At 45.5% G+C, this 27,379-nt stretch overlaps 1 protein-coding gene across 1 annotated transcript in view; it reads right to left on the bottom strand.

The window, feature by feature from the left end:
• Itpr1 (inositol 1,4,5-trisphosphate receptor type 1) overlaps positions 1-27,379 on the bottom strand; it is a 307,500-nt gene that overhangs the window by 265,601 nt on the left and 14,520 nt on the right. Inside the window, exons 3-4 of the mRNA XM_077793448.1 lie at positions 16,599-16,706; positions 12,329-12,399 (exon numbers count right to left, since the gene is read on the bottom strand). Of these exons, the coding sequence (XP_077649574.1) occupies positions 12,329-12,399; positions 16,599-16,690 (163 nt within the window). The 5' untranslated portion in view covers positions 16,691-16,706. The remainder of the gene's footprint in view (positions 1-12,328; positions 12,400-16,598; positions 16,707-27,379) is intronic.

Here is a 27,379-nt window from a genome sequence, read left to right as displayed (position 1 = left end):
AAATCCAGTTAGCCCACCCATGAATACCTTTAGCTACCTCCAAGAACTGAATTCTTAGACATAACCAATGTTTGACTAGATAACAGGATCCCTGATGGGTCTTCTTGAGAGATGTCCTAAAAGCTGCTAATTGCAAATCCAGTCACAATAGCTACTACTCAGTGAATGCTTAGGCTGTGCTACCTGTGTTGGTGGGTGACACATGCACCCTCTCATCTTGAAATAATGCCCACCGGTTCCCTGCTATTATAAACCATTACCATTATCAGGTGAAGAAACTCAGACTTTGCAAGATTCAGTGACATGTGCATGGCCACATATCTAGTCAACAGAAGACAGGGCAGAGAGCTGGATCTGTGTCCGACTCCAGGGCCAGTGTGTCTAACCACTGTGCCCTGTGTCCCTAAAGCATCCCACCTAATCATTAAAACCAGACTCGGCAGGACCTCAACTTGGAAAGACCCTTGTTTTTTTCTATTTGCTCATCTTCTCAAGCATTCAATAACTCCAGCTTTCCACTGCTTTGCAATGTTCTCCACCTACTGCCCAGAACACATTTGGTTTCCTGAGAGCTGCTCATCTAGGGCTGGATCTGCACTCCCCCAGCTGTTTGGTGACCCAAAGACCCAACCATAGGGCTTCCTCCGGAAACCAGAACAGAAGAACAGCTGGGTCCTGTGGTGGGAATACACAGACACTTACAGTCAAATGGGATCATCCACCTAACCTCTGCCCCAGAACAGAAATTCCCTTTCCGAAATCCCCAACAGATGGTCAGTCCCATGCAAACCAGGAGAAAACTCGGGGAAACTCAATAATTTGATGCAGGATTCTTTCTTGGGTCACCAAACAGCACTTACAGTCAGAATCAAGTTCCTGACACCTGTATCAACTCTGGTCACTTTTATCCACTGGCCCTCATTCTCTATTGCTCTGGACTCAGAACATCTGTCTTTTATATGACAGACCCTAAAATAAGGGAACACAAATGTCAGTGGTTCCCTGAGAGACTTCCAGGAGCAGAAGGCTGTTTGGATTAGGTCTACTAAATTAGACCCAAAATGAGACCTGCATTTTAACAAGCCCCCAGAAGGTTCCCATGCACACACGTTTCAGAAGCAATGCCTAAAGGCTGTCTCTCCATCTATTCCACAAATGTCTACTGTAGGCCAGGACCTGTGCATAGCTTTAGGGAGACAGGCACAGGTACCAACCCCTCAAATGTAATGGGGTGAAATAAGGACTAAGGGAAAACCAGCAATAGGCCAGTGTAGTGGCAGGGGGTGCTGAGGCACCCTCAGGTGCAAGCCCTAGTACCCCCCCCCACACCCTATCCCCCAAAAAAGAGCAAGTAACAATCAAAAGTTAAAAAGTGAGACTTGGCAAAAACAGGGTTGTGACATTTAACACTGGGCACTTGTCCTAAGCTTTACATGGATTAACTCAATCTCCTCCATCCTTAGATGAGGAAATTCAGAAAGCAAGAGGTTAAACAGTTGTCCGAGATGACTTCACCAGTAAAAAGCAGATCTCAGAGCCAAATTCACAGTTTGGTATCCGTCTGTGCACAAGGCAGGGCAGGGGTCTGCAAGATAGCTCTGAGGACATCTCTAGTGTTGAAGGATGAGTGAGCATTAGAAAGACTGGGGGTCAAGCCAAGTGTGGTGGCACACGCCTGTTAATTCCAGTGGCTCTAGAGGCGGAGACAGGAGGATTGCCAAGTTCAAAGCCAGCCTCAGCAATTTAGTGAGACCCTGTCTCTCATAAAATACAAAATAGGGCTGAGGATGTGACTCAGTGGTCAAGTATATCCGAGTTTAATCCCTGGTACCCCCCACCAAAAAAAAAGAAAGAGAACCAAGTGGGGTGACTTGGGCAGAGTTCTGTGATCCCCATGACACAGGATGTCTCTGATCCAAAGCACAACTGGGGACTGTGAGGGAATCCAGGAGGCCTAGTGGTACCTTCAACTCTGCACTGACCGCTCTGGTGCACTGAAGGATGGTACAGGGGATGCCCACACTCTGGCACAGGGAACAAAGGTAGAAATGCAAAAATAAGGGAGGAGTCTGCTGCCGATAAAATTTCATCTGTATTATCAATCTGAGACCTTTCTTCCTAGAGACCCTCTTATTAGCTTTATTACCACAGGGCAATATGCTTCCTAAAATGTTCAACCCAGGAGGTGAGGAGAGAGCCCAGATGTCTTCTGAGGAGGACAACTCTATGAATTCCCGTGGCTAGCAGACAATGTGCAGTCCTCCAGACTTGAGTCCAGCCTGGCTCCCCACTCTCTTTGGGTTCAGGGTGCTCAACTGTAAAATGGGGATGATGAAGAGCAAAAGCATGCATGACCCTACCAGGACTCCATGAATAAAGGAGGAAGGTAGTTAATAATTGTTTGTTTTTCCCTGATCAGATATTGACTGTAGCCAAGGAATCGCAAAACTACATGCATGAAGGAGGAAATCAAGATCAAACTTGGGGCTGGGGCTGTAGCTCAGTGACAGAGCACATGCCTAGCATGTGGGAGGCACTGGGTTGAATCCTTAGCAACACATAAAAAATAAAATAAAATAGAAGTATGCTGTCCATACACAACTACCAAAAAAAAAAAAGATCAACTTGGGGTAAAAGAAAATAAGACAATGAGTTAGTCAGCTTCCCAAAACTATAACAAATACCCACGATAATCAACTTATGGAGAAAAAAGGTTTATTTTTGTTCATAGTTGTGGAGGTTCCAGCCCATGATCAGTTGCCCCTGTTGCATTGAGTCTGGATCAAAGCAGCACCTTATGGCAGGGGCATGTGGTGGAGCAAAACCACTCAATCCATCAACAGGAAATGAGAGTTAAAGAAGAGGGAGCCAGGGTCCCTCAATCCCCTTCAAGAGCACTACCCTGGTGACAATTCCTTTAACACACAGGTCTTTGGGGGCCATTCAAGACCCAACCTATAGACCAGGATGAAGTCAATCAGAATCCACTTTGTTTTTTCTTTCTTTCTCTCTCCCAACCTCTAGTTACTAGGGATCCAACCCAGGGCCCTGTGCACACTAGGCAATTGCTCATTACACCCACAGCAATGAGTCCATTTTCCAGGGCAAAGATAATTCTTCTCAGAACTGCCAGGCTCCACTAGTTTGGACAAAGATTACAGTAAAGTGTTAGATAGCCAAGTAAAAAACTTAGTGCCCCCAAAACTGGGAACCATGAAAAACAACATCAGAAAAGACACAGATTCCTCTTCCACTGACTTTTTAACTAGGTACCACCATGATACCAGGCATCGGGCCATAAGTGCAGGGAAAGGTGTGATCCCCGCAGGTGCTCAAAATCTAGCCCACGAGACAGAAAAAGAAGCCAGCTATGATAAGTGCTATGCTCCGGGTTAAGCTAGTGGTAAGCATGCATCTCCAGCATAGGGATGTCTGCTCCCCGCAAGCTCAGAATGACAAGTTCGGGAGTTTTTGAGGAGAGAATGATTAAGAAACCCAGTAATTTTGTTTAGGTTTTTCTTGAGGCCAGTTCCCTTCTAAAGTTTAGAACAGGTGTGAAGAGGAGGGTTTCTTGGCCACTGCTTAGCTGTGTGGTCTTGAACCCAATGCTCAGCATCTTGTATGTTTCCCCATCTATAAAATGGTCCCTTCCTTACAGGGTTGTAATGAGCTTAAACAGACTGATATACATAAAGGAAACTACTCAGGGCTTGTGGTTCAGTTCAGTGGTCCAGAGCTTGTCTAGCATCTGTAAAGCCCTGGGTTCTATCCTCAGCACTGCAAAAAAAAAAAAAAAAAAAAAAAAAAAAAACAACAACAACAACAAAAAAAAACCCGCAACAAAAGAAAAAAGAAACAAACTATGCAAATTAAGTAACTAAATTAAGTAATGCCTGTAAGGACTTGGATAGTATTATATGCATTTATAGGAAACAGATTGTCATAGATTATCATAAGTTACACAGAGAGATGGGGCCAAGAAATATTTGTTTTAACCCATGATCCAAAAGTGTGTGAGGAAACTTGAAGTATGACCCAACCCCAGCTTTGACCCAGCGTTGCTCTTTGACTCCAGCAGACTTCCTAAATCTTTCTAATTTCCTCACTTGTCAAATGAGGAAGGGAAAGAGTTATCATGGGTGCAAGCCATTCACCGCACGTCTTCGTCAATGCTCAGCAGACCTTAAGAACCCTCTGCCAAAAGAAAAGTCCTTCATCAACCACTACACGCTGCTGTCAGGAGAACCATGTAGCAACATGACCATGGGACCCAATGATTTCCAAATCCATTTTTGCCTTGGAAGAAGGCACAACAGCAATTCTGAGATATAATCAGATGACAAGATAAATGTGTTTGTTGCACTGCAGGTATTTTATGCAAACAGAGTTGAAACTTGATCTTCATTCGCCACTGAGTTAAGCAGAGAATAAATCAACATAAGACAGAGGTCTGAGATCAATTTTCTAAGGGTGTCACAGGAAGTGAAAAAATATGTGGATCAGGGTATAGTGGCTCATGCATGTAATCCCAGTAATTCAGGAGGCTGAGGCAGGAGGATCACGAGTTCAAAGTCAGCCTCGGCAGTTTATTGAGACCCTCACGAACTCTAAATAAAAAAATAAATAGGTGGTGGATGTGGTTCAGTGGAATGGCACCTCTGGGTTCAATCCCCAGTGCTAAAACCAAAAATGAATGGACCCACGCATAAAGCCCACGCTCAGCATGCCCAGAGCCCCAGCCGTGCATCTCAGCCTTGAGCAAGTGGGTGGCACTCTATCAAGGGACGCACTGCGTGTGTGGGACTCCTGAATAATCAAGCAACATCCCTAGTGACTGTGTAACATGCTGTGAGCGTTCCATGCTGCCCATGGAATCAATTTAAATTACAGTTTTGTTCCCTTTAAACAGAGTCTGTTGGTGAAAGATTGAGATACGCTAGTAAGTCTGAAATGAAGATCATAAAAAAACCTACTAATCTTTTTATTAAATTTGAAGTGATTTTGTGAATACAGAAGAAGTTGCAAAAGACTCTCCTGTGAGGCAACTTCTTGCATGCACAAAAAACCTTAAATATGCCTCGAGGCATCCGCTTGACAGGCACCTTAAATAGCTGATTTTTCTGCCTTATTTAACAAGACTGGCAGAAATGAAGTCCTGTACCCCTGCTGTGAAAGGCCCCTCAAGGATTAGAATCCAAAGAGCAAACAACATTTAAGTGAGGCCCTCCTCTTTGCATATGGGTATTTAAAAACTAAATAAGATATGGGTTCATTCCTTCTAGGCCTTGCCAAAAGAAAGAAAGAAAAAAAAAAAGAAAGAAAGAAAATGTTGCTTAGCAACAATTAAAACAATGTGAAGCCAAGGAGGATGGTCTGAAAGCAAGCTAAGCCAGCAAGTTGGTTACGGCCACCCTGGGCGACCTGCATGATCCAAGATCCTGGCTGTGTCCCCATGTGGCCTCTGGTAGGGCCTGTTTCCTTCACTTTCATCTTGACAAAGACAACCTGTAATCCCAAAGAAATAGAACCTACTTCTTGACAGCAAGACCCTCCCGAATTCCACTGCTTTCTTGTGCAAGGTCAACCTGCCTGATTTTTGCCACCGACTGCAAAGTATCAAGCTGGAGGTCACTTCGCATAAACTCAAGTGAACAGATGGGCAAACTGAGGCCCAGAGAGAGGAAATGACTCCCCCAAGGTATGAGAACAGTTGGCAGCAGTCACCGGGCTCGACTCTAGCTGACTTCTTCACCAGTCTTAGCAGTTTTCTTACATATGCTGAGAAGTGTTCCCTGCCTTCAACTAAACTACAGGCAGCACCATGATCAGATGAGTAGGTTACTGACACTCCAATATTTCTTCTTGCTGCACCCTGAAAAAGGTCACTTTTAGTTAAGCTCATCTCAGAGCTGTCAGGAGGTTTTAAAGCCAATTATACAGCAGTTTCATGAGATGTGAAACGCTTTTCTGTCATCAAGACATCCTACTAAATCCAAAAGTCCCCTCGCAGGTGGGCTGACATCATGCTAGCCCTCTGGGACCGGAGGAAGAAAGGTCCAGTAAAAATAAATAAAAAGGCCACGAATCTGAGCCTCTGAGCCTCTGATTCACAGCCATGAAACCTCTTCTCCCAGCATCATCCTGACCAGGCGGCTCCCGGGCTCTCTCTGCTTCATATGGGGAACATGCTGGGGAACCAGAGGCCTTAAACCAACTTCTGCTTCTGGACAGGCCCAGGCTCGACCCTCACTGGCACTACAAACAGAACTCAAACCACGCAACAGGCTACACAATGTGCATCCTATAGTGTGTCCTCGCAGTGGCTAAAGATACCTGAAGAGGAAAGGGTCTGAGATTTCTGTCTTTCCACCTGGTATTCTTCCTCATTTAACTGCTCCTAACTTAGAGCTAGGAAGCAGATGAGAGCGGAAAAGTCGGCTCTTTCCCTTCCTCACTTAGAGGCTTTAGAGGTGACCAGAGAAACTACCTGTCCTCTATGAGGTTTTTAATCAACATTAAAAATGGGAGCTACTGTTACTTACAACACAGACCTCTCCCTAAGATTCCTGAAAGTCAGAGGGTTGTATTTCACTCATCTTGTGCCTGCCCCTATCACCAAGGCAAGCTGCTGGCACACAGTAGGGCCTCAACAATATATCAGCTGAGACTGGGTAACTGTGCTTGAAGCCTGTTTCACTGGAAGAGAACAGAAACCCAGGTGACCAGGCAGGCGCTTACCATACACTATCAGTCCGATGCCAGGTCCTCCCTGTTCATGAGACCACTTGATGATGGAACATGCTTCCTGTCACCTCGCCTGTCTCTCCCCAACTTAAAAGTCGGCTTCCCTTCAAACAGCTTTTATTCTGAACATGAATATGGTAACACCTCTCCTAAGTCAACAATTTGGGGCAGGGTTGGTCTCTTGAAGAAAATTGGAAAGACCAACTTTTGAGGGCAAAAAAATCTGAAAAAGGAGATCATGCAACAAACGGCTTGAGCGACTCTGAAGCCAATTTTATTTCCCCTTAGTCCCTCGTTTCTACTCTCACACCCCTGAAGGTTCTGCAGAAAACAGCAGAGACTCTGGGATCAACATGGAGACAGCTGTCAGTTTCCATCTTTCCTTTGCGAGAGACGCCTTTTATATTTAGCATCTTGGTGGGGGGAGGGGTAGGCAGGAGTAGGAAGAAGGAAAAATAATGTAGAGAAGAGAGTTCGCTAACCACCGAGTTTCTATTCCTAATTTCAATCTGTCTGCATTCCCTGTTCTTGAAAGATCATGGGCAAAGCCGATGCAAATCAGGGAGAGCAGAGATTCTGCCTCATCTTCCACAACACCTTAACGAAGGAACCAAAGTAAATCAATTACTCTACATCTCAGCTCTCCTTGTCACTTGGAGGACAATGACACTGTCCAAAATTCATTCAGATGATGAAAAAGATTTGGCTTATGTGAAAACAGATGTGCAGCCAATCTTTTCTTCCTACAAAGTTAGGGGCAGGAGATATATTCAAAGAAATCAGAAAAAAAAAAAAAGGCCAATTCATTCTGGATAGGCACTTTAAACCATGAGAGAAAAGCCAGTGTGTTCCATTTTAACCCTTCTCCATCTACTGTGAAAGACGACAGCTGCCCATCACTGAGAAATACCATGTCCCCAGGACTCTATGAGGTTTGTAATCAATATTATCTTTAATCCTATTATCTTTGTAAGGAAGCAATTGTTTCTTCCCATTCTACAGACGGAAAAACAAGCTCAGAAAACTTACACCACCTCTTAATGGTCATTCAGCTCGTATAGGGGAGCACTGGTCCTCAAACCCAGGCCCCTGGGGTCTATGTGCACATCCTTACCCAAGAACCATTTAAAGACAACAAGAATAACACCATATCATTACAGGATTCACATTCGGTTCCCTTCCTTCTGCTCCCATTTATGAGTACCAGGCACTGTTGTAAGTACTGGGAATAAAAAGATAAGAAAAATTATGGCTTACTGAGCCCTTAACAAGGGCCAGGGCTTCCTCAGCATTCATTTTTTCTTTTTTTACCTTTAATCATTTTTATTTTTGATCGACATAGTAATTGTACGTGATTGGGATACAATGTGATGTTTCAGTTCACCTATACATTTGTGAATGCTCAAGTCAAAATAATTAACCTATCACCTTAAATGATACTTACCATTTCTTTTTTTCTATTTTTCTTTTTTCGGTAGCATGGATTATACCTGGAGTGTGTAACTACTGAGCAACACCCCAGCCCTTTTCATTTTTCTTACTAAGTTGCACAGGCTGACCTTGAACGGGCTATCCTCCTGCCTCAACCCCCCAAGTAGCTGGGATTACAGGTGTGTGCCTCTGTACCAAGCTCTTCTGCTGTTTTTGAGAGCTGGGGATCAAACCTAAGGATTCATGCATGCCGGGCAAGTGCCCTCTCACTGAGCTACATCCCCAGCACCTTATCATTTCTTCCTCATGAGAATATTCAAAAATCCTCTCTTGTAGCTATTTTGAAACAGACAATGGATTACCATTAACTAGAGTTCCCTACTGTGCCTGAGAACCTCAGAACTCACTTCTCCTCATAGTAACTCTGTACCTGTTGACCACTCTCTCTCCATCTCCTACTATTTTACTCTCAACTTCGAAGAGATCAACTTTAGGATTCCCCACACGAGTGAGATCATGCAGTATTTGTGTTTTTGTGCCTGGTTTGTTTCACTTAAGCTCAAGGTCCTCTGGGTTTATCCTCGTTGTCACCAACGATAGGATTTCGTCAGTTTTTACACATTTAACCTTCACAGTAAGTCTGTGAAGCAGGGACAATTCTCTTCTGTTTTACAGAGGAGAAAACCAAGGTGGGCAGATGCCACTAGTCCAAGGCCACATGGATCAGCATTAGTGGGACCTGGACTTGAACCCAGGAAGCCTGGGCAGAGGACTTGTGTTATTAACCATGGCACTGCAGACCTCAGGAGGAGCTGCCAAAGTCAGGGCCCTAGAGTGAGGCCAGGGAAACACGACATAAATAGGACCCTGATTCCCATCGACTTAAGAATGGGGTACGCTGATTCTCCGTACAGAGAATCATTTGACAAGTAAACAGTAAAATGGGTGGGGGGCGACCCCAGTGATTAAAGGCAGTTCCTGTGACTGCTGACCTAAGGGCTCCATCATCCCATTGGGCTGTGGCCAGCGTCTCTCTTTTCCATCATGTGTTTGTTAAACTCCAGGGAGCAACAGCACTGCATGGAAATGGTCTAGAAATGCCTCCAAATTGCCCAACTGCCCTCTGTGACATTTCTAAACATCAAAATGACTTCAACCTCAAAATATGCTTATATTTGAAAGGGCAGCATTCTCATCCAAAAGAGACATGGTTTTCCCTCATTTTAGGGAAAAAAAAAAATTGTTTTAAGTCTGCTACACCATAGCTGAAGGGATATTGCGAAATCCTCAATGCCCACGTCGCATCTGGAAGAGCTGATCCTCCCAGCAACTGCAGCAGTTGCAAAGGCAGGTGTGCCCGGGGCTCTCACCTAGGTTCAGGGGCCTCTGGTACAGCACATGGCGTCAGGACATCCTGACCCACATTCACAAAGCCGCTGCACAGCTAGCTTGGAACCACATTTTCCCACCAGTGCAAAACAGCTCACAACCTAGAAACCTTTATTTTAATTTATGGAGAAAGGCGGTCAACAAATCCAGCCACTTCCATGTGACCACCTGTAGAAACAGGCCAGGCCATGAAAGGAGATGGTTCTTCTAAATGACCTGTATCAGACTGCTGCCTTCATCTCAAAACGGTCCCTTCAAGTCAGCCACCAGATAAGACATCTAAGCCAGAGGACTTTTACCCCAGAACCAAGAAAACATCTCTCTTCTCACTTCCCCTATGATGGTCCTATTTCTTTGTTTGTTTTGGGTACCAGGGATTGAACTCATGGGCACTCGACCACTGAGCCACATCCCTAGCCCTATTTTTTGTATTTTATTTAGAGACAGGGTCTCACTGAGTTGCTTAGTGCCTCACTAAGTTGCTGAGATTGGCTGTGAACTCACAATCCTCCTATCTCAGCCTCCTGAGCCACTGGAATTACAGGCGTGGGCCACCGCGCCCAGCTACATGTGGAAGGGCTGAAGGACTGGGGAGATGTTGGTCCAAAATACAAAATCTCATTTAGAAGGATTCTATTCAAGAGGTTGACTGTAGTAGGGGCTGAGGTTGTGGCTCAGTGGGAGAGTGCTCGCCTAGCATACATGAGGCACTGGGTTCAAACCTCAGCAACGCATAAAAATGAAAAAAGATATTGTGCCCACCTTCAACTAAAAATAAATATTAAAAAAGAGGCCCACTGTATAACAGGGTGACTATAGATAATAATACAACATCTACTTGAAAAATCTTTCAAGCAAAGATTTTAAATGCTCTCACCAAAAAAAAAAAAGGCATGGGAAGAAATGTGTATGTTAATTAGCTCAATTTAGCCATTTAGCCATTCCGCAATGTACACATATTTCAAAATATCATAATTAGACACAATTTTTATTTCTCAATTAGAAATGAAACAGTATTCTCCACTATTTTTACAAACAGAAATAAACAACCACTGGTTAACCGCATGCTGCACTACCATCTCTCCCAGGGTCACTTCCCCACCCCCAAGACCTTCGTCAAAAGGGACAAGAACCCACAGTGGAGCCCGGCGACAAGCTCCTGATGCACATTGCTCCACTGAGTCCCCAACACAAAAGCTGAGCCTGGATGAGCTCTTCTCCCAAGCAATAAAGCTGGTAGCTTACAGCTCAGGCACCATTAGCAGTGGTTCTTAACCTTGGCTGCACGAGAGAATCACCTAAGGAGCTTTTAAAAATCCCTAGGCCCATGGAAACAGGATCCTTGGGAGTGTAATTCACACACACCGTATTTTTGAAAAAGTTCTCCTGGTGCTTTTTCTGTGCAGCCAAAGTTGAGAATCATCCATCTCCATCCGCATGACCCAGGCAAGGTATCTGCGCCTGAGGATACCTATCCTCTTCCAGGGTGCAGGGCGGACTCCCTGGGCTAACGCAGGCAGCATCCTCAGCACTGCCAGGCACTGTCAATCAATCTTGGAACAGGGAATTAATTCTCTAAGTGGCTGCATCACCATCATGGGATCAAATCTCTCCCTTCTGCACTCAAGGTCTTGTTTTGGAAGGAGACACGGAGGAGAGATTAAGGCTGAACAGGCAGCCAAGGCAACAGCCACCTCTGGCTCCTGTTACTGAGGGCCTGCATCAACAACTCTTTTTTCAAAGTCCCCCTGTGCCCCCGCCCCCGCATCTTCAGATGAAAACATTCTCCTGACAGCCTCGTGCCAACTGGATACAGGTCAACACCAATGGCCTCAAAGGGCTTCTTTCCATCTGAACGTCTGCCTTCTTAGTCTCCTCTTTTTAGTCTTCAACTTTAAAAAGCCAGTTTCTAAATCACTCAGCAATAAGGACCTATAACTTAAATGATCCAATCTGCAAATGGCAAGATTTCAGTCCTTTGAGGAGGAGGCCATAAGTCAAATGCTTAACCCAGGGGGTCCTCAACACCATCTGCATAAAACAATCAATTAAGAAAGCCTCAAAGAACACCAATACCCCAGTCCCAACCTCTGGAGATTAACTTATTTGATCTAGAGGGAGGCCCTGAGTATCTACTGAATTTGAAAGTTTCCCCAGATAATTCCAGTAGGTGGTTATCACGAACCCCACCACATCAAAAAACAAAGTGCTTATCCTGGGAGATTGCAACTGTATTTTAAACACCTTCTTCAATCAACTGAGCTACCTTTCAAGACACCAACACCAAGAGGCAAAAAAAAAAAAAAAAAAAAGAAAATCCAACATTGGTGGGAAAGCTTCCTGCCTTTATCTTTTCACTTTAAAAAGCAAGCACAATAATTAAGAATGGCTCATTCCAGGTCAGGTATCTAAAACTATCAGGTCCCCCCCCCCAAAGGGACAATGAGATCTACTGAAATAACTCATGTTCCTATAACTGGATCCATACATCCTATCCGGCTGGAGGAATACATGCACAAATGAAAAGCTTTAAACTGAATTAGTGCAAACATTTTTTATAGGCACATTAAAGCCCTAGGAGAACCCATCCCATTCTTGACAATAAATTTATGTCTTATTCAAGAAGCTGTAATGCTTCACACTGTGAAAAAATATGTAAGTAAGTAAACCTATCATTGCTTTATCACCTTCCACCCTCCAGCCCCACAGAGCCAATGCCCTTCAAGCAAGTCAAGGTGACCCCTCAGGAAGGCCACCACCTTACCTCTGAATTTCTTAGGTGGGTTGTTAAGGTCTCCAGCTTCTGGCTGTACAACACAACGATCATCAACCAGGCTGCAAAGAAAACAGAGACGAGTGCCAGATCAAACCAAGTCTAGGAAAATAAAACTCTCGGCGCTACACAAAAAATTAAATATCCCAGGGCTTTTCCTGCACAAAATGTAGACTTCGTGTTCTTCTGCCAGGGACCTGTTTGCAATAAAGGAAATGGAGTTCCATCTAATCCAAAAGCCCAAGGTTCTGTTTCTATGCTGGATGCATTAGGCGACTGTTCTCTGCCCTGAACCATATTCGTGATAGATGTGGGTACAATCTGCTACACTGCCAAGGTCAGAAGACATCAAAAAAAAGAGGGCGAGTGCAATCCAACAAATGGTTAGCTGAGGTGCCAACTTTGCGCCAGGCACTGTACTAGGCCCTGAGATGTGAGGGTGAAAACGAGCCCGGCCCCAGCCCTTAGCGAGCGTTAAGGCTACTGCAGAAGCCACAAAAGCAAACTGATAAGGACAGTGTAACTGAAAAGGCTGTAAAAGAAGGAAGAAAATACAGCCAGAAACCCAAAGTGGCTGAGGCCACCAGAGCAGGAGGCAGAGGAAGTTACGCTGGAATTAGTGGGAGTGTTGAAATAGAGGTGGGAAGACAAGGAGGGTAACGTCTCTAGGTGCCAGAAGCCCAGAGAAAACCCACAGAGATCAGGACGGAAGGATTTGGAGCTTCAAACGTGATGAGTGGACAAAGCAGGAAAATAAATTACCAATAAACAACCAACCTCCCAACCTCCCCGGCTGAAAGCAAAGCTGCTCTAGGCTACGAGTGCCATGGAGGCCATGGGAGCCTGGTGTGCAGCCCACAAGATGCCCAAGGATGGAAGTCAGTGTCCATTTGGTGAGTGAACCAGTGTCCAGAGTAGCCACGGGCATCTAGCCTCCTCGGGCTTCAGAGCGTAAGACCTCAGTGTGTATCAACAGGAGCGCGGATGTGGTCCAGGGTCTGAGGCTTTCTGTTTCTTTTTCTATCATTTATTTTTTTATTATTTCTATTTATTTATTCATTTACTTATTTTTGCAAAAACTCAAAAGAGTATAAAGGGCACATATAAAAACTCCACCCTGGGGTGTAATCACATGAAAAGCAAATGGAGATCAGCAGACCAGAGGAATCTGACCTGGAGTTGGGGGGGAGGGGAAGGAGGGGCGGGAGGGAGGGAGAAAGTACAGGGGATGGATATTGACCAAATTATATTGTTACATTGTGTGCATGGACTAAAATGCAAGGGCAAATCCCATCATTAGGTAACAGCATAATGCACCAATAAAACAAACCCACCCTCAATCCTATTAGTGGTAATACCACCAAAGCCAACAAAAGACTTGAAAAGGTGGGCGCAGAACCCCAGGCAGGGCTGTCATTCATCCAATTCTCAAACCAGGAGGAAGGAGGAGGACAAAAGGCCCTGTTCAGGTCTAGACTGCTGAGGGCTCTCTGCCACCTGCAGATGTGACTGTCCTTCTCAACCTTTCTGATCTCAGTCTCTTCATCTGTAAAACGGAAGACTTGGTCTCAAAGATTCTCACCTTCGCTCATCAGTTTTTCTCTGTCTAAATAACACTCATCCCAGGACCCTGTCATCCCTCAGGCTTACTGAAGAGAAGGGACCCAAGAACTTTTATCTCTAACAGGATCTGGAGGTGACTCAGAAGCGCATCACTAGTTAGCATCTGTGAACACACTGGCTCGCTCTCTCTTCTCAGCTGTGACTCCTTGGGCTGGAGTTCTAAAGCTCAAGGAGCAGATGAAGCCACTCGGAGGTGAGCACACCCATCTCCACCAATAGGAGGGGCCAAGGAGCCAGATACCAAGTCCCACTGAGCCCCATGACTGGTCCTTCATAAAATAACATTAATCATATCAAAAAGGAAGAAGGGGGGCTCAAACTTAGTTTTCCAAATCAATTTTGATGCCAACTATCCTCCAATATATGCAGATAAAAAGGTGAACACAGTATTCATCCAAAGCAAGTACCAGAGCTGGGCACACTGACACATGCCTGCAATCCCACAGACTCAGGAGACCAAGGCAGGAGGATCACAAGCCTCAATAACTTAGTGAGACCCTGTCTCAAAATGAAAAAAATAAAAGGGTCTGGGGATGTGACTCAGTGATAAAGTGCCCCTAGGTTTAATCCCCAGGTTAAAAAAAAAAAAAAAAAGTATTAGAGATCTAAATTTTAAAGAACAGCCACCCTCTCTTGATTGCATTTTAAATTTTTTAAACATTTTTGCAGGGTTGGGGTTGTGGCTCAGTGGTAAAGAGCTTGCCTAGCGTATGTGAGGCACTGGGTTCGATTCTCAGCACCACATTAAGTAAATAAATAAATAAAATAAAGATATTGTGTCTAACTACAACTAGGAATATTTTTTAAAGACTAATTTTGCAGTGCTAGGGATCAATCCATATCTTCACTTTATGTGTGTGCAGGGGGTGAGGGGGGCTCATTCATTAATTAGTTTGTAATACTTTTTAATAGGAAAACATAAAGCAAAGAGTTCGAACCTTGGAGTTTTAAGAGGTAGGACCCTAAAAAGAGGTACAATCTCAGGGGCTGACTGGGACTCTGCATCTGACCCGCATGCATGTGAGCCTGGATGGCTTGGTGGGACAAGGGACCCTGAGGAATGGTGAGCATACAGTGGGGCAGAAGTCTGACAGCCCTGACATCCAGACCAGAGCTGTGGGCAGACAGAGAGGAGGGGTGCTCTGAGAAGCTGGGAAGGGAAAGGCTGCCCTACAGAAGGTAAGTGTCAAGACCCCTGGCCTTGGAGACGAGAGCCTTCCAAACTGTGAATCCTTGGACAAGCAACTGCACCTCTCTGAAGTGCAGAGGTGAAGCCCCCATGAACCATGGTGACACCGTGAAGAGGTGGGTGTTGAGGATTAAGAGGAGGGTGTGGGCACAGGACCTAGTACAGCACCTGGCACACAGTGAACACCCACGGGGCTCACGCAGGGCTTACCGCTGCTGTATGTTACTGTCGCCATTGCTGAAAAATAAGAGGGTGAAAAATTCAACCATGGTGGATGGAAAGGAGGAGGAGGCAGCTGAGATGAAAGAAGGGGCGGTCAGAGAGGAAGAAGAGGTCCACCAGGTAGGGACATCAAATGTAGAAGCAGTCACTAGACTGGTGACCGGGCAGACCCAGTGACTTCTTTTTTATCAGATGACTGGAAACCAAACTTTCTGTACAGTGAGAACCCAGGTCTAATTGAGCTATAATTCTTTATTTGAAATACTTTCCTCCTTGAGGGTGGAGTAAGCTGACTGAGGCCTTGGGAATACTCATGGCACCAACACCAGAAAACAAGCCTGATTTCCATAATAGCTATAATTAAAAAGAAGACTCTGGCTGCTGTAAAACAGAGGTTTTTGGAGATACTATGGACCTGCCTTCTCCCCATTTACTTGAGATCAGCTCTTGCCAAATTCAACAAAGCCTCCCCAGGCCTAAGTACTCCTCTGTACAGAGTACACACCATTCCTGACTGTCCGGAGTTCACCATGTTGATCCTCCATTCTGCTCTTGTCTGCCTTGGGGGGCCACTTGGCTTCTCATTTCCTCTTTTAGACAATAGGAATAGGAGGAAAGGGGAGAAGATAATTCAAAGAGGGCATAATGGCATATATTTATATCCTTAAAAGTGGAATCAAGGGCTGGGGCCATGGCTTAGAGGCAGAGCACTGGATGCATACATGAGGCACTGGGTTCGATCCTCAGCACCACATAAAAATAAACAAAAATAAAGGCATTCTGTCCATCTACAACTACAAAAAAAATTTTAAAAAGAAAAAAAGTGGAATCGAGATTGAAGAAAGCACAAATAGAGAAACCCAATTGACACAACTTGGTGTCTTTTGTAACTTTCAAATGCATTCGGCAATTTAGAGTAGGAGAGTTAAGGAAGGTTCTGCTTCAAAGAGACCTAAGCATCATAGAAGTTCTGAATTCATAGAGTCCTAACTAATGAGGGGTTTGTTCTTTCAAAACAGATGGAAAACAGTATTCTTGTGTAAGAGGTTAAACTTGTCTAACTTGGGATTTGGAATCTGTGATTTCAACCGCCCTTGGGAAAGCCGAGTAAAACAGTAACATGCTTATCTTAGGGAAAAAAAAATGTTTTTGTTTTTTTTTTTTTTTAAGCAGATGTTATGATATCTTAAACAAGATCCTGCCACACAAGAAACTGTGTGCTCTTACCCCAAGGTGCTGATAAATCCATTTGTCGATCCCTCGGCGTACAGAGAACAAATGTCTCCGATATGTAGGAAACTGGCCATTTTGTCAGACATGGCTTCCTTGAAAATCCTAGACAAAATAAAATATGCAACATGGTTAGAAGCCATGCCAGCTGGTAGGGGTAGCGGGGGTCACCGAGAGCTGGCTTAGTTCAATGTTCCAAAGTGCCTTACTTAAAAACCAAATTTAAATAGGACTTTGACAGGCAGGAGATTCCATGAGCCAAGAAAGGACATAATCTCAGGACATCCCAACCACAGTAACATTCGTCTCTAGCAAAACCAGCCTGAATTGGATTCTACAAGTTTCGGACCCTCAATAATAAACAGTGACTATAAAGACTGCAGGAACTTGGACAAGAACTTACAGCAATTAAGGGGTTGGAAAGTCTGACTTATGAAACATTAACAGTCAATGCGCCTCTGGGAATGTTAAGTTAGAAGGAAACACCTGGTATAAAACTTGAATCTGGCAGGGCTAATAGCCCAGGGCCAAGGTACCAAAGAACAAAATGATATTAACAAAAGGAAACCCGGTGTCATAAATACCCCCAAACCCTAGCTGCCTTATTAAAAATTCAACTGTACACCCTTCACCCAAATGTTACTTAAATGGTTTGTTGTTGTTGTTGGTGGTGGTGGTGCATCCTTCACCAAAAATACTTCCAGAGAGAGAAAGGTCGTAGGACAGCACCTGGCTCCAAACCCTTCAGTATTTGGGTGAAAATAATAAGGTTCCCAGGCCAGTGACAGAGCTAGTCAGAGGCAGTCTTTGAAAATACTAAGTTAAGTTCCACGAAACCTTTACAAAGCCCAGAAATCATTACACACACACACACACACACACACACACACACACACAAATATCAACAAAAACATTGAAGTGATTCATAAAAACAGCTTTTCATCAGGGCCATGAATACTGAGGAGTGGGAGCCAATTTTAAAAAGCTGAACTGACATCGACCAAACAAACTCCTTCATGTGGGAGGATGGCGGGCTGCTATGGAGAGCAGTTCATTCCCCGCAGACACCTGGCTGGTAGATGTGCAGAGAAACAGAGGGCTCCCCCAAGCCCAGACCCCTTTAAACACCTTTACCACCTGCTCCCCTCCCAGGTGTCATTTATCTGGCAAAGCCCAGGGACTTGCAATGGTGTGGAAAAGTGCTCTCTCCCCTTCAACTGCTTTCTGGGTGCCAAGTTTTCTTTTAGGAAGAATCAGGCAGCAGTGATCACCATGGAACTTGGGGAAGCACTCTCCTCCCTTAGCAGGAATGCCAGCTACTGAGAGCAAACCCTTTCAGCTCAGTCCCCTGCTTGTGAGAAGCTGCAGGGGAGGACTCATTTTTCCCCCTCCACACAATACAGACCTTGCAAGAGAGATAAAGAGCATTTCACCAGACACAAACTTAATAGAGGGAGAGAGCAACTGAGAATACAGAATAAACTCAAACCAAAGAGCCAGCATCTGTGAACCTGAAGGAAAGACACAGAGAGGGCTGGCCAAGGGCTGCCCTCTAGAATCCTGTCAATCACTGGTTGTTTCCTCTTAACTAGGTACTACACCGAAGGGAAGGCAATTTTTAAGAATTTTTAATTAATTAATTTATTCATTTTTACAGTACTGGAAATTGAACCAGGGGTGCTCTATCTCTGAGCTATGTGCTCAGCCCTTTTTGAACTTTGAGACAGGATCTTACTAAATTGCCCAGACTGGCCTCTAAAATTTGCAATCCTCCTGCCTCGGCCTCCCCAGTAGCTGTAGTAATTACCTCCCCACAAAGGTTTTAAACAATATCCCTGCTGGTGGCACTAGTGGCAAACACCAACGGGTATTAATATTTTCTCCGTGAGTTTATCTTTAAAAGTTTTATCTTTAAAGGACCAGAAAGTCAGCCTATTTTGCTATGGTACTAGGGCTCAAACCCAGAGCCCTGCACATGATAGGCAAGACTCTACCAGTGGGGGACACCGCTAGTCAATTCTGATATATTTTAAGCAAAACAAAAACAGGGTATCATGTATCATGAAGGCACAAAATGATTTTTCTTTCCAGCGCTGGGGAGTGAACTCAGGACTTTGCACATGCTAGGCAAGTGCTCTGTCCCTGAGTTACATTCCCAGCCCCTGGGACCAATTACTGGAAAACAATGTTTGAATTTTGAGTCAGACCAAATCTGTGTCTGCACACTCCAGCCTCCCAGAAGGACAAGGGGGAACTGCCAAATACAAAAGAGCAGGTATGTGCTTGGGCAAGACGACCAGGGCCTTCCTTGTCCAGGGTGACTAACACTCTCCTCTGGGCCTGCCTTTCGAATGGGCATTGGGTCCCAGTGGGGACCAGGCCAGGAAAGAGCAGTGAGACTGCTGTGTTAGGAACTTTCATCACCATCTGGGTACCCTACTGAAAGGTTTCAGGCCCGTAAAGCGAAGCAGCAGACACAATCCAGGATTCTGGAATGACAAAGTGTGACGTCACCAATGTCGCCTGCAGCTGATAATGGCAACAGATGCTTAGATACTGAATTTCGACAGCAAGATTCTGCCTGACTTGCATTCCTGATCGCAAGAGCTAACCATAGCCAACCAAGCACTCTCATGCCCACAAATGTTCTCTCGCTGAATCTTCACCACCATAGCCCGGGACAGGCACTGCCATTATTCTCATCTTTTGCTGAGCAAATGACCTCCAAAGAGGTTAAGATGCCCAAAGCATATAAAATTAGCGAGCAGGTGGACCAAGGTTTTTAACCCGAGTCTGACTCTTAAATGAAGTCTTCATCAACAATCCCTAGAACACAGGCCAAACTGTTCACTATTCTTCTTCCCTGGATGGTGAGATTATGGGGGACCAATTTTCTTCTTTATGCACAATTCAGTTTCCTAATTTTTCTACTGTGACATTTCCTAACTTTTCAATGTAACATTTCCATAGGTCACAGGGAAAAAATTAAGCAGATTCTCGCTCACCAATATGCTTATTAAGTTGACAAGATAATTGAACAAGTAACCTTTAGCCACATTTTACATTTTCCCCTGAAAACACAGGCCCCTGCCTGCCCCACAGTCCTCAACCAGGCAAGCAGCCAGTAGGAGACAGATTCTTCCCCAAGGGAATCGGCAACAATCCCCCTTGCTGAGAACCAGAAAGAAGGCTCCGGTCTCTCTGGTAACCTCTGGAGGTCTCCCCTGGCCTACCTTTAATGAAGAGCATGGGAGGGAGGGGGCTGGTGCAATTACCAGTGAGGTCCGGGAAGGAAAAACAAAGGCCGGGGAAAGTCAAGAGAACAGGCCGCTGGGGTTGAGGGGAAGAGGTGGGAAGCAGGGCCCTGAGAGCAATCTTTAGGAAGACTTCCTGTTGTTGGGAAGCTGGGTGGGCGAGCCTGACTCTTTATCAGATTCTGGACCATTTGTGTCTGCAAGCCTGGAGCAGCTGCATTCAGGGCTGGGTGTCACTCACACAATGGCTGTGGACCACACGGGAGAAAAACAGAGCCAGCCTGCCATGGAGCTGCATTATTGTGGTGCCTCCAACTCTGGGGACACACCCAGGGCTCTTGGCTAACAAGCTCTGACACACAGGAGAACAGATCGGGTGGTCAGTCTGGGAGGGCCAGCCTGGTGCTCTATAGGTATAGCTCTCCTCCGCATTGGGGATAATGCTAACTTCAAGGGAGTGTCTCAGCAAAAGAGGAGAGCATGCTTGCAAAGGGCCCGGTACAGTGGCCCTTTGCACTGCTCAACACTACCTATTTTCTCTTCAATGAGGAAAAAAAAAAGTAAAATTGTGGAAGACTCCAGGGTTTCAAATATTCTTCATGAAGGTGAGGATCTGCTGTATACAGAGTCAGCTGGGTATTTTAACAAATCGTCTCCTGTCTGACCCATGACATGTATTTTACTTCAGGGAAGATAATCATCCTCCTTAATTTCCCTGTAGGGAAAAAGCTGAACAACACAGAATTATATGCAGCTCCCTACCAGAGGATGCTGGCCTTGCAAAATACACAGACTTGCAGAACAAATGCTGGTATAAAGCATGCAGTGACATCTCTCGTCCAGCAAGGCAATCCCCCCACGGCGTCCCTTCTGGTTGGACTCAAGTTCTGGCTCAGCATCTGACCTTGATAGAAATACCTCTACTGTCCCCCCGTCACACACACACCCACAAGGACAGGCGTCTCCTGGAACTCTGGCTACTCATCTATCCTTTGACACACCCTTTGCCCCAAGGAGCCGATGGTACGGCTTCAAAGTGACTGCATCCAACCCAACTCTGCCATTTACCCATCATCACATTCACCAAGCACTCAGCAAAGGACCCTGCATGCAGTGGACATGCTATCTACAAAAGCTTCGACTATGAGACCGCAGCTGCCACCAGCCACTACCCCTGGGAAGGCTGAAGCCCCTGGTAAAATAGGTTTATTCCCAAGGGGCATGGCCAGGGCAGCGGAAGGTGGAGTGCTGCCCCTGGGAGGGGAGCCCACAGATGTAGCCCTAGCAGCCATCCTGCCCACTGGCTGAGCTCCCCTTTGCCCTGGGAGAAATGTCTAACCTGGGCGATGTTTGAGGAAAAGGGAAATGGGAGTCCGTTCCTAAGCAGGGAGCAAGGACAACAGTCGCAGATCTCCTGGGCAAACAGAAGCCAGGGGTGGTGGGCTTCCCCTCTGTGTCACTCTCTGCCCTCTCTGTATCTTCCCTGCATCTCCTGGTGCACTCTGCTGGCCCCAGCCACCTCCGTGTGTCCAGGGTTCCCGGGTCTACATCTCACAGCTTGTAGATACCAGGGTTCTGCTCCTGGATGCCCACAGCATCTCAACTGCAAAAAAGCACCCACCTGCCTGCCCAGCTGCTCCTCTTCCTCCGCCTGTGCACTGTCTCAGCTGCCAACACCAAGGCCAAGTGACACCTCCAGTCTCCCTTCTCTCCTTATGGCTACTGCAGGGCCTTTGCCCATGTTTTGAGCCCAGAGCATTCTCAACCCTGGCCCTACCCTTGGCTCTAGTGAAGGCTGAGTCTCCCTTCAGATCTCCATCAACTGCCATTTCCACCAGAAATGCTCCCCCAGTGGCCCCCGTGAAGACAAACCCCACTCTTACACTCTCTGCCCTGGGAATCACTCCAGCCCAGCTTCAGTTCCAGGTTCATATTTGTGATACTTCGGCCTGACACCCTCAATGCCCAAGTCTCATTTTCGAGATCCACAGTAGGATCTGTTTTGTACAAAAATCACATCCCCAACACCAATTCCTAGCACGCAGTAGGTGCTCAGTCAATATCTGTCCAATGGGGGAAAAAAATGAAGAAGCTGAACTGACCATCAGATCTCACTGATTTTAATCTTTCAAATATTGCTGAACCGTCCAATTCTTTGTAACCCCTTCTCACCTCCCCGAGTCTACCATTTCTTAACGGGACACTCACTATACAGCCTTCCTATTTATCTCTTTGAAGCTATCAAAATCTATTCTGCATATAAGAGCCAGAATGATCTTTTAGAAACATGAATCAGACCACATCACTCCCCCCACCCCCCGTTTAAAAACCCTCCAAAATCTCTGGGCTTGCAGGATCCAGTTCTGCCCGCCTCTGGCTCCTCATCTCTCTACTTCCCTTCCACCCTCTATACTCCAAGGCCCCCTCAACATGTTGGATGTTTCTCTGTTCCCTGGGCTTTGCACACACTGTACCCAAGGCATTAGAGCTTTCTCTCCCTCCTATGCCAACACGACTTGTCCCTAACTCCCGCTCATCTTTATAGCCCCAGTTTGATGTCACCACTTCTAGGAAGCCCACTCTGTCTCCACTACCACTGTCCCAGCGTGGCTTTTTCACTTCTTTGCTGACCTACTTCTCTTCTCCACTGACTACAAACCCGCGAGGGCAGGGACTGGCGTCATCTTCCTAGCGCCTGTGCCAAGCCAGCCCCCAAGCCTGGTTTCAATGGAACAGTAGTACCAGACTATCTACCGCCTAAGTGAGTTGAGACTTTTTTTTAGGAGTCTGTTTTCTAAAGCAAATTAAAAGCCAAGTTGTACGTCACTGAATTGAGGACAGAGAACGGAAGCCTACAGGCCTTTTTTTAGCAAATTTCTGAGAAATACGGGAGCAAGAACAAAAATTCTTAAATTTCACCCCTGGAAAGCTACTCCAACTTTCGTCCTTGTTATGATTCGGATCTGGGCTGTGCTCGAAAGGCTCCTGTTGATGCAGGAATAGCCACCGGAGAAGTGACGGGACTGGGAGAGCTGTGACCTCAGCAGTCCATCCAAGTCTGAATACATGGACTGGTGGGGACGGTAGGCAGGCAGGGCTGGGTGGGAGGTGGGTCACCTGGGGCCGAGCCCTGGAAGGGTGCATCTTCCCTGTGGCCCTGTCCCTTCTCCTCTCCTCCCTCTCCACTTCCAGCTGCCATGAGCAGAGCTTCACTTCTGTACCACAACCTTCCACCATTTTGCTCTGCTCCACCTTGGCCCAGAACAATGGAGTTGGCCTACCATGGATTAAACTTCTGAAACTCATGATCCAAAAGAAAACTTTACTTCCTTTAAGTTGTTCTCATGGGGTATTTTAATCACAGCAAGGAAAAGCTGACTAACACCATTCCCATCAGTGGAGAAGAGAAGCTGACTAACACACTAACACCATTGGCCATCCCCTCCATCTTTCTAAAATGGCTTATGAATGCTGACAAGTGTGCATACACAGAGACACAGACTCAGAACCCTGAGTGCGACTCTCAGCTTCATCATCTACCAGCTGTGTGTCCTTAAACAACTTTGAGAGCCTCTCTGAACCTTACCACCCTTATATGTAGGGTGGAATGGGGGCGATCCTTCACCTCTCCTGGGTTTATGATGAGGTATCAACCACCACCATCATGTGCTCAATGCCATGCTTGAACCTTACTAAGAGCTCATTTTTGTACTCTCGAATGAGACTGAAATGAAAACATTTACTCTGTTGCTTCAAAGTTTTCACTCACCTCTGCCTTTAACTTGTGATTCCTATGCTTGATCTACATTTCTTACTTGCTGGAAATTGACCCTAAGACAACATGGACCCCAGAAACCTCTAGATCTTCTGGATGCCCATGAGGTAGCTAGTCTTGGGACAGCATGGCTCAGGTCCTGTAGTTTTCTGGTACCCAAATTCACAACCCAACTCCCTCTTTTAACATCAAACTGGGTCCCCTGCAGGGGGTGGGGAGGGTGGGAACATCTTCAAAGGGGTGATAATTCAATTATTTAGACTCTTTCCCATTGTGGTGTTATAAATGGGCAGAAGCATAGCTTTGCTGAAAAAGAAATGCTTCATTTAATTTTTAAACAGCTCAGATAGGTTTTGGAAATTTTTTTTTCCCCTAAAAGCTTTGACTGTGGCAGAAAACTCACTTATTGTACTTTTTCTCATCTTTTATTTCTCCTGCACACACTTTAATTACATTATATTCATTTTCCTAAGGGGGGGAAAAAAAACTTTTTAACTTTCGCCTACACACCATGCAGCATTTAAAAGTTTAGGAACTCCTGAAACTGAGACTAAATTAGAACACTTTCATTAACTAAGACATTACCTAAGGTATCACATGTCACTTCATCTTTAAAGGTGGACAGACGAGGGAGAAATGGTAAGATGACTTAGAGCCAGCTCCAGGACCTCAAAGCCACAGACCTGCAGAAATCCACCAAGAGGCAAGCTTCCTTCCTTCAATTCAGATGAAGGCACCTAGCCATTGCGGATGAGCAGTCTGGCTTTCAGAAATGGGGCAGGCCTGGGAGTCAGGAACTGAGGACTCTCTGACCACATCTGCACCCTTTCCTGACTACCAAGCTTTTCATGAGTGCTTTAGGGCCCAATGACCAGAGAAAGTCGTATCACAGCCAAGACATAGTCTCCAGAGGCCCGAATGGGAATCACTGACCCCTCTTAAACAGTCAAGCTGGCTCCTGTGGCTATGTCCTCTGTTATAGAGTTTTCACCTGGATTCCTACCACACCGGTTGTAACAGACACCCAAGTGCAAAGCAGCTGTGAGATGACCTCATTTCAGAAGAAGGACCCACCTCACCTGAGACCAAACGCTCTAAGAAGAACTTTGGAGGGACAGCAGAGTAACAGCCATCAAGGAATTTACTCTTGAAGCTGCTATTCTCACAGCAAGGAACCCATGCTCCATCATTTTCTCATGTCCCCTCCCACTGCAGAACATCTAGGCTGCTTGGTATGATCTTGCTATGGGAAAGAGATGAACACGAGACCAGTATCATCGGCATTCAAGTTCTCTGTGTTCCTTTATATTTTAGGGGAGATTTAGCTGGGAAGTCTTTTTTTTTTTTTAATTTTGCAAAAATAGCTAAAAAGCATTGCTTGTACATTTATTCTTGAACAGAAAGATCTGATACAATATCCAGACACAGGGACGTTCAGCTGCACCCTGCCACTAAAGCCTTCAGCTTCTCCCTCTCACCTGTTCCATGCTACCATCCAGCCTTCTAATGACCCATGGATCCCAAGAGCCAGTGGCTCTCCATGAGCTTCCTGGGACTCCTTCAGGGGAATTTCAAGGTCAAAACTCTTTTCCTAAAAACACCGAGACGGTATCCGCCTTTTTGTTCAGTGTCTTACACACATACAGTGGAGTTTTTTCCAGGGGTTGCAAGACTGTCATGAAACACGGAAAGCAGTTCAGATATGCACTGGGCAAATCCTTGATTCAGCCAGACCTCACGACTATTTGCAAAAATGTAAAATGATGTCATTCATCTCAAAACTTTAAATATTATTTTTCATGAGAAATGTTACTAAGTTAACCGGTCAGGGGTTTTCTCAGTTACAGTGTTGTTAATTTCTAATGTAAAAATTAACAGTTTTTTGAGGTTCCTCAATAGTTTTTAATTATGTGAAGAGATCCTGAGATCCAAATGTTTGAAAAACACTGCTATGTACTTTCCTCTGGGATTTGCTCTAGCAATGGCCGAGTGCTTAGGACTCATACTGTTCAAATAGGAAAAATTAGCTATAGGAAAATACAAAACATAAAACTAAACAGCCAGGGGTTTAGAGAGTGGGACCCTCAATATGAAACTTACATCTTCTGTTTTATCCAACACACGTACTGATCTCTGCCAAGTGCTGTCACTGTTGCAGTAGCTGGGGATACAGAACAAAACCAGAAAAGGTCCCTGCCCTCCTGATACTATGGAAGGCAGACAGACAGCAAATAGACCAGCTAAAACAAGCAAGGCAGATCAGATATGAAAAGTAGATACAAAAAATTAAAACGGGGTGATACGATTGAGCACCAACTTAATTTTGGCTGGTCAGGAGGAAGAAACAAAAACTAGATGAGACATTTAGGCTAAGATCTGAAGGTCAAAACAAAGAAAGTTATGCAAATTTAAAAAAAAATTTTCAGGCAAAAGAGCATTGTGACAGAAGATACAGCTAGTCCAAAGACCCAAAGGCAGAGGCTTTGCAAGATCTTGGCAAGTTCAAGAAAGAGGGCTGGCCACAGAGTCTGCAGAATTGAAGAAAGCAAGAAGGTACAAAGTAAGGTCAGAGAAGAGGGAAGCCGGGGCCAGAGGACTTCAGCAGGCAACTTAAAAAGGCCTGAAATGTTTGCCACCTTATTTTATTGCTTTGTGTTGGAGATGGTGCCCAGTGCCTTGTGCATGCTGAACACAGGTTTCCTTTTATTCTAAGAGAGAGATGGACAGTTCGTGAACTTGACCAACGTACTTCCTTTCTGGCCTGCAACTTCTCTGCTATGAAATGGAGATGAAGAGGGGCTGCCTCCTGGAGTTATGCTGAGGGTTAAATGAGAGAAGGTGACGTGCACATTCAGCACACAGGAAGTCCAAGAAAGCAAGTTCCTCCTGGTCGCCGTCACTCTACCTTCTCACCTGCTCTGTCTTCTGTTCTCATAAACTACTCTTTCCAAACATCTCAGGGTTCACAGTCAGCTGAGGATCATCCCTACCCACCAGCCAGTCCAAGTGGATGCAAGTAGAAAAGGGACCCATTATAAGATGCATTAAGCTGGAATGTTCTCCTCCTAACAGAACCAGAGCCACCAAAGCACAGCCAGGTGAGGAACAGGAGCCTGCATGCCACTCAGGGAGCACTACTCTGCCGCCTGGCCCCAAGCACCCTCCAGGTGGACGGTCTTTCTTCTATGGAAACATGTAGCTAGTAAAGGTCCATCCTTTCTATCTTGTCCTCTCCATTCTAATGCATCCTCTGTAACACTAAGGGCCCCTGGCAAAGTCCTTTAGTGCTGGTTTTGATTACTGCTTGCTTTAAAAATAACAAAATCAAAAAGGTTCTTTAACATTAGTGATCACAGACAGGGGCTCAGGCGTGAAGGCTTGAATAGTACCTGGGGATCCGAAGGCTGTCAGGCAGCTGGCCCCTGAGAACTGCGGATAAGGACCCACAGTAAAAGGTGCCACTTCACTTTGGGGTGGAGCATCTGCCTCTGGGGCGGGTTCGTGATGGGCAGAGCAGACAAACCACGAAGTCTTTCAAAGAGAAAATAAAAGCATGCCCAGGAGAAGGAAGAGCCACTGGCGTCTGACCAACCTCCGGGGAAGGGGCCAAGGAAGCTCCCTCTGGAGGAGCACAAGTCTCCTTAAGTCGCCCTCGCCCAGGTACATATATGGGCATAAGCTGTAAATACAGGGTAGCGCAAACCCAACACATTTATGCTGGACTCGTTCAAGATTGAGAAAAAGGTTTT

This window comes from Urocitellus parryii, chromosome 16, assembly GCF_045843805.1.
Source record: "Urocitellus parryii isolate mUroPar1 chromosome 16, mUroPar1.hap1, whole genome shotgun sequence".
Taxonomy (NCBI): domain Eukaryota; kingdom Metazoa; phylum Chordata; class Mammalia; order Rodentia; family Sciuridae; genus Urocitellus; species Urocitellus parryii.
The sequence above is the reverse complement of the archived record's forward strand: the minus strand, read 5'-3'. Positions and strand labels throughout refer to the sequence as shown.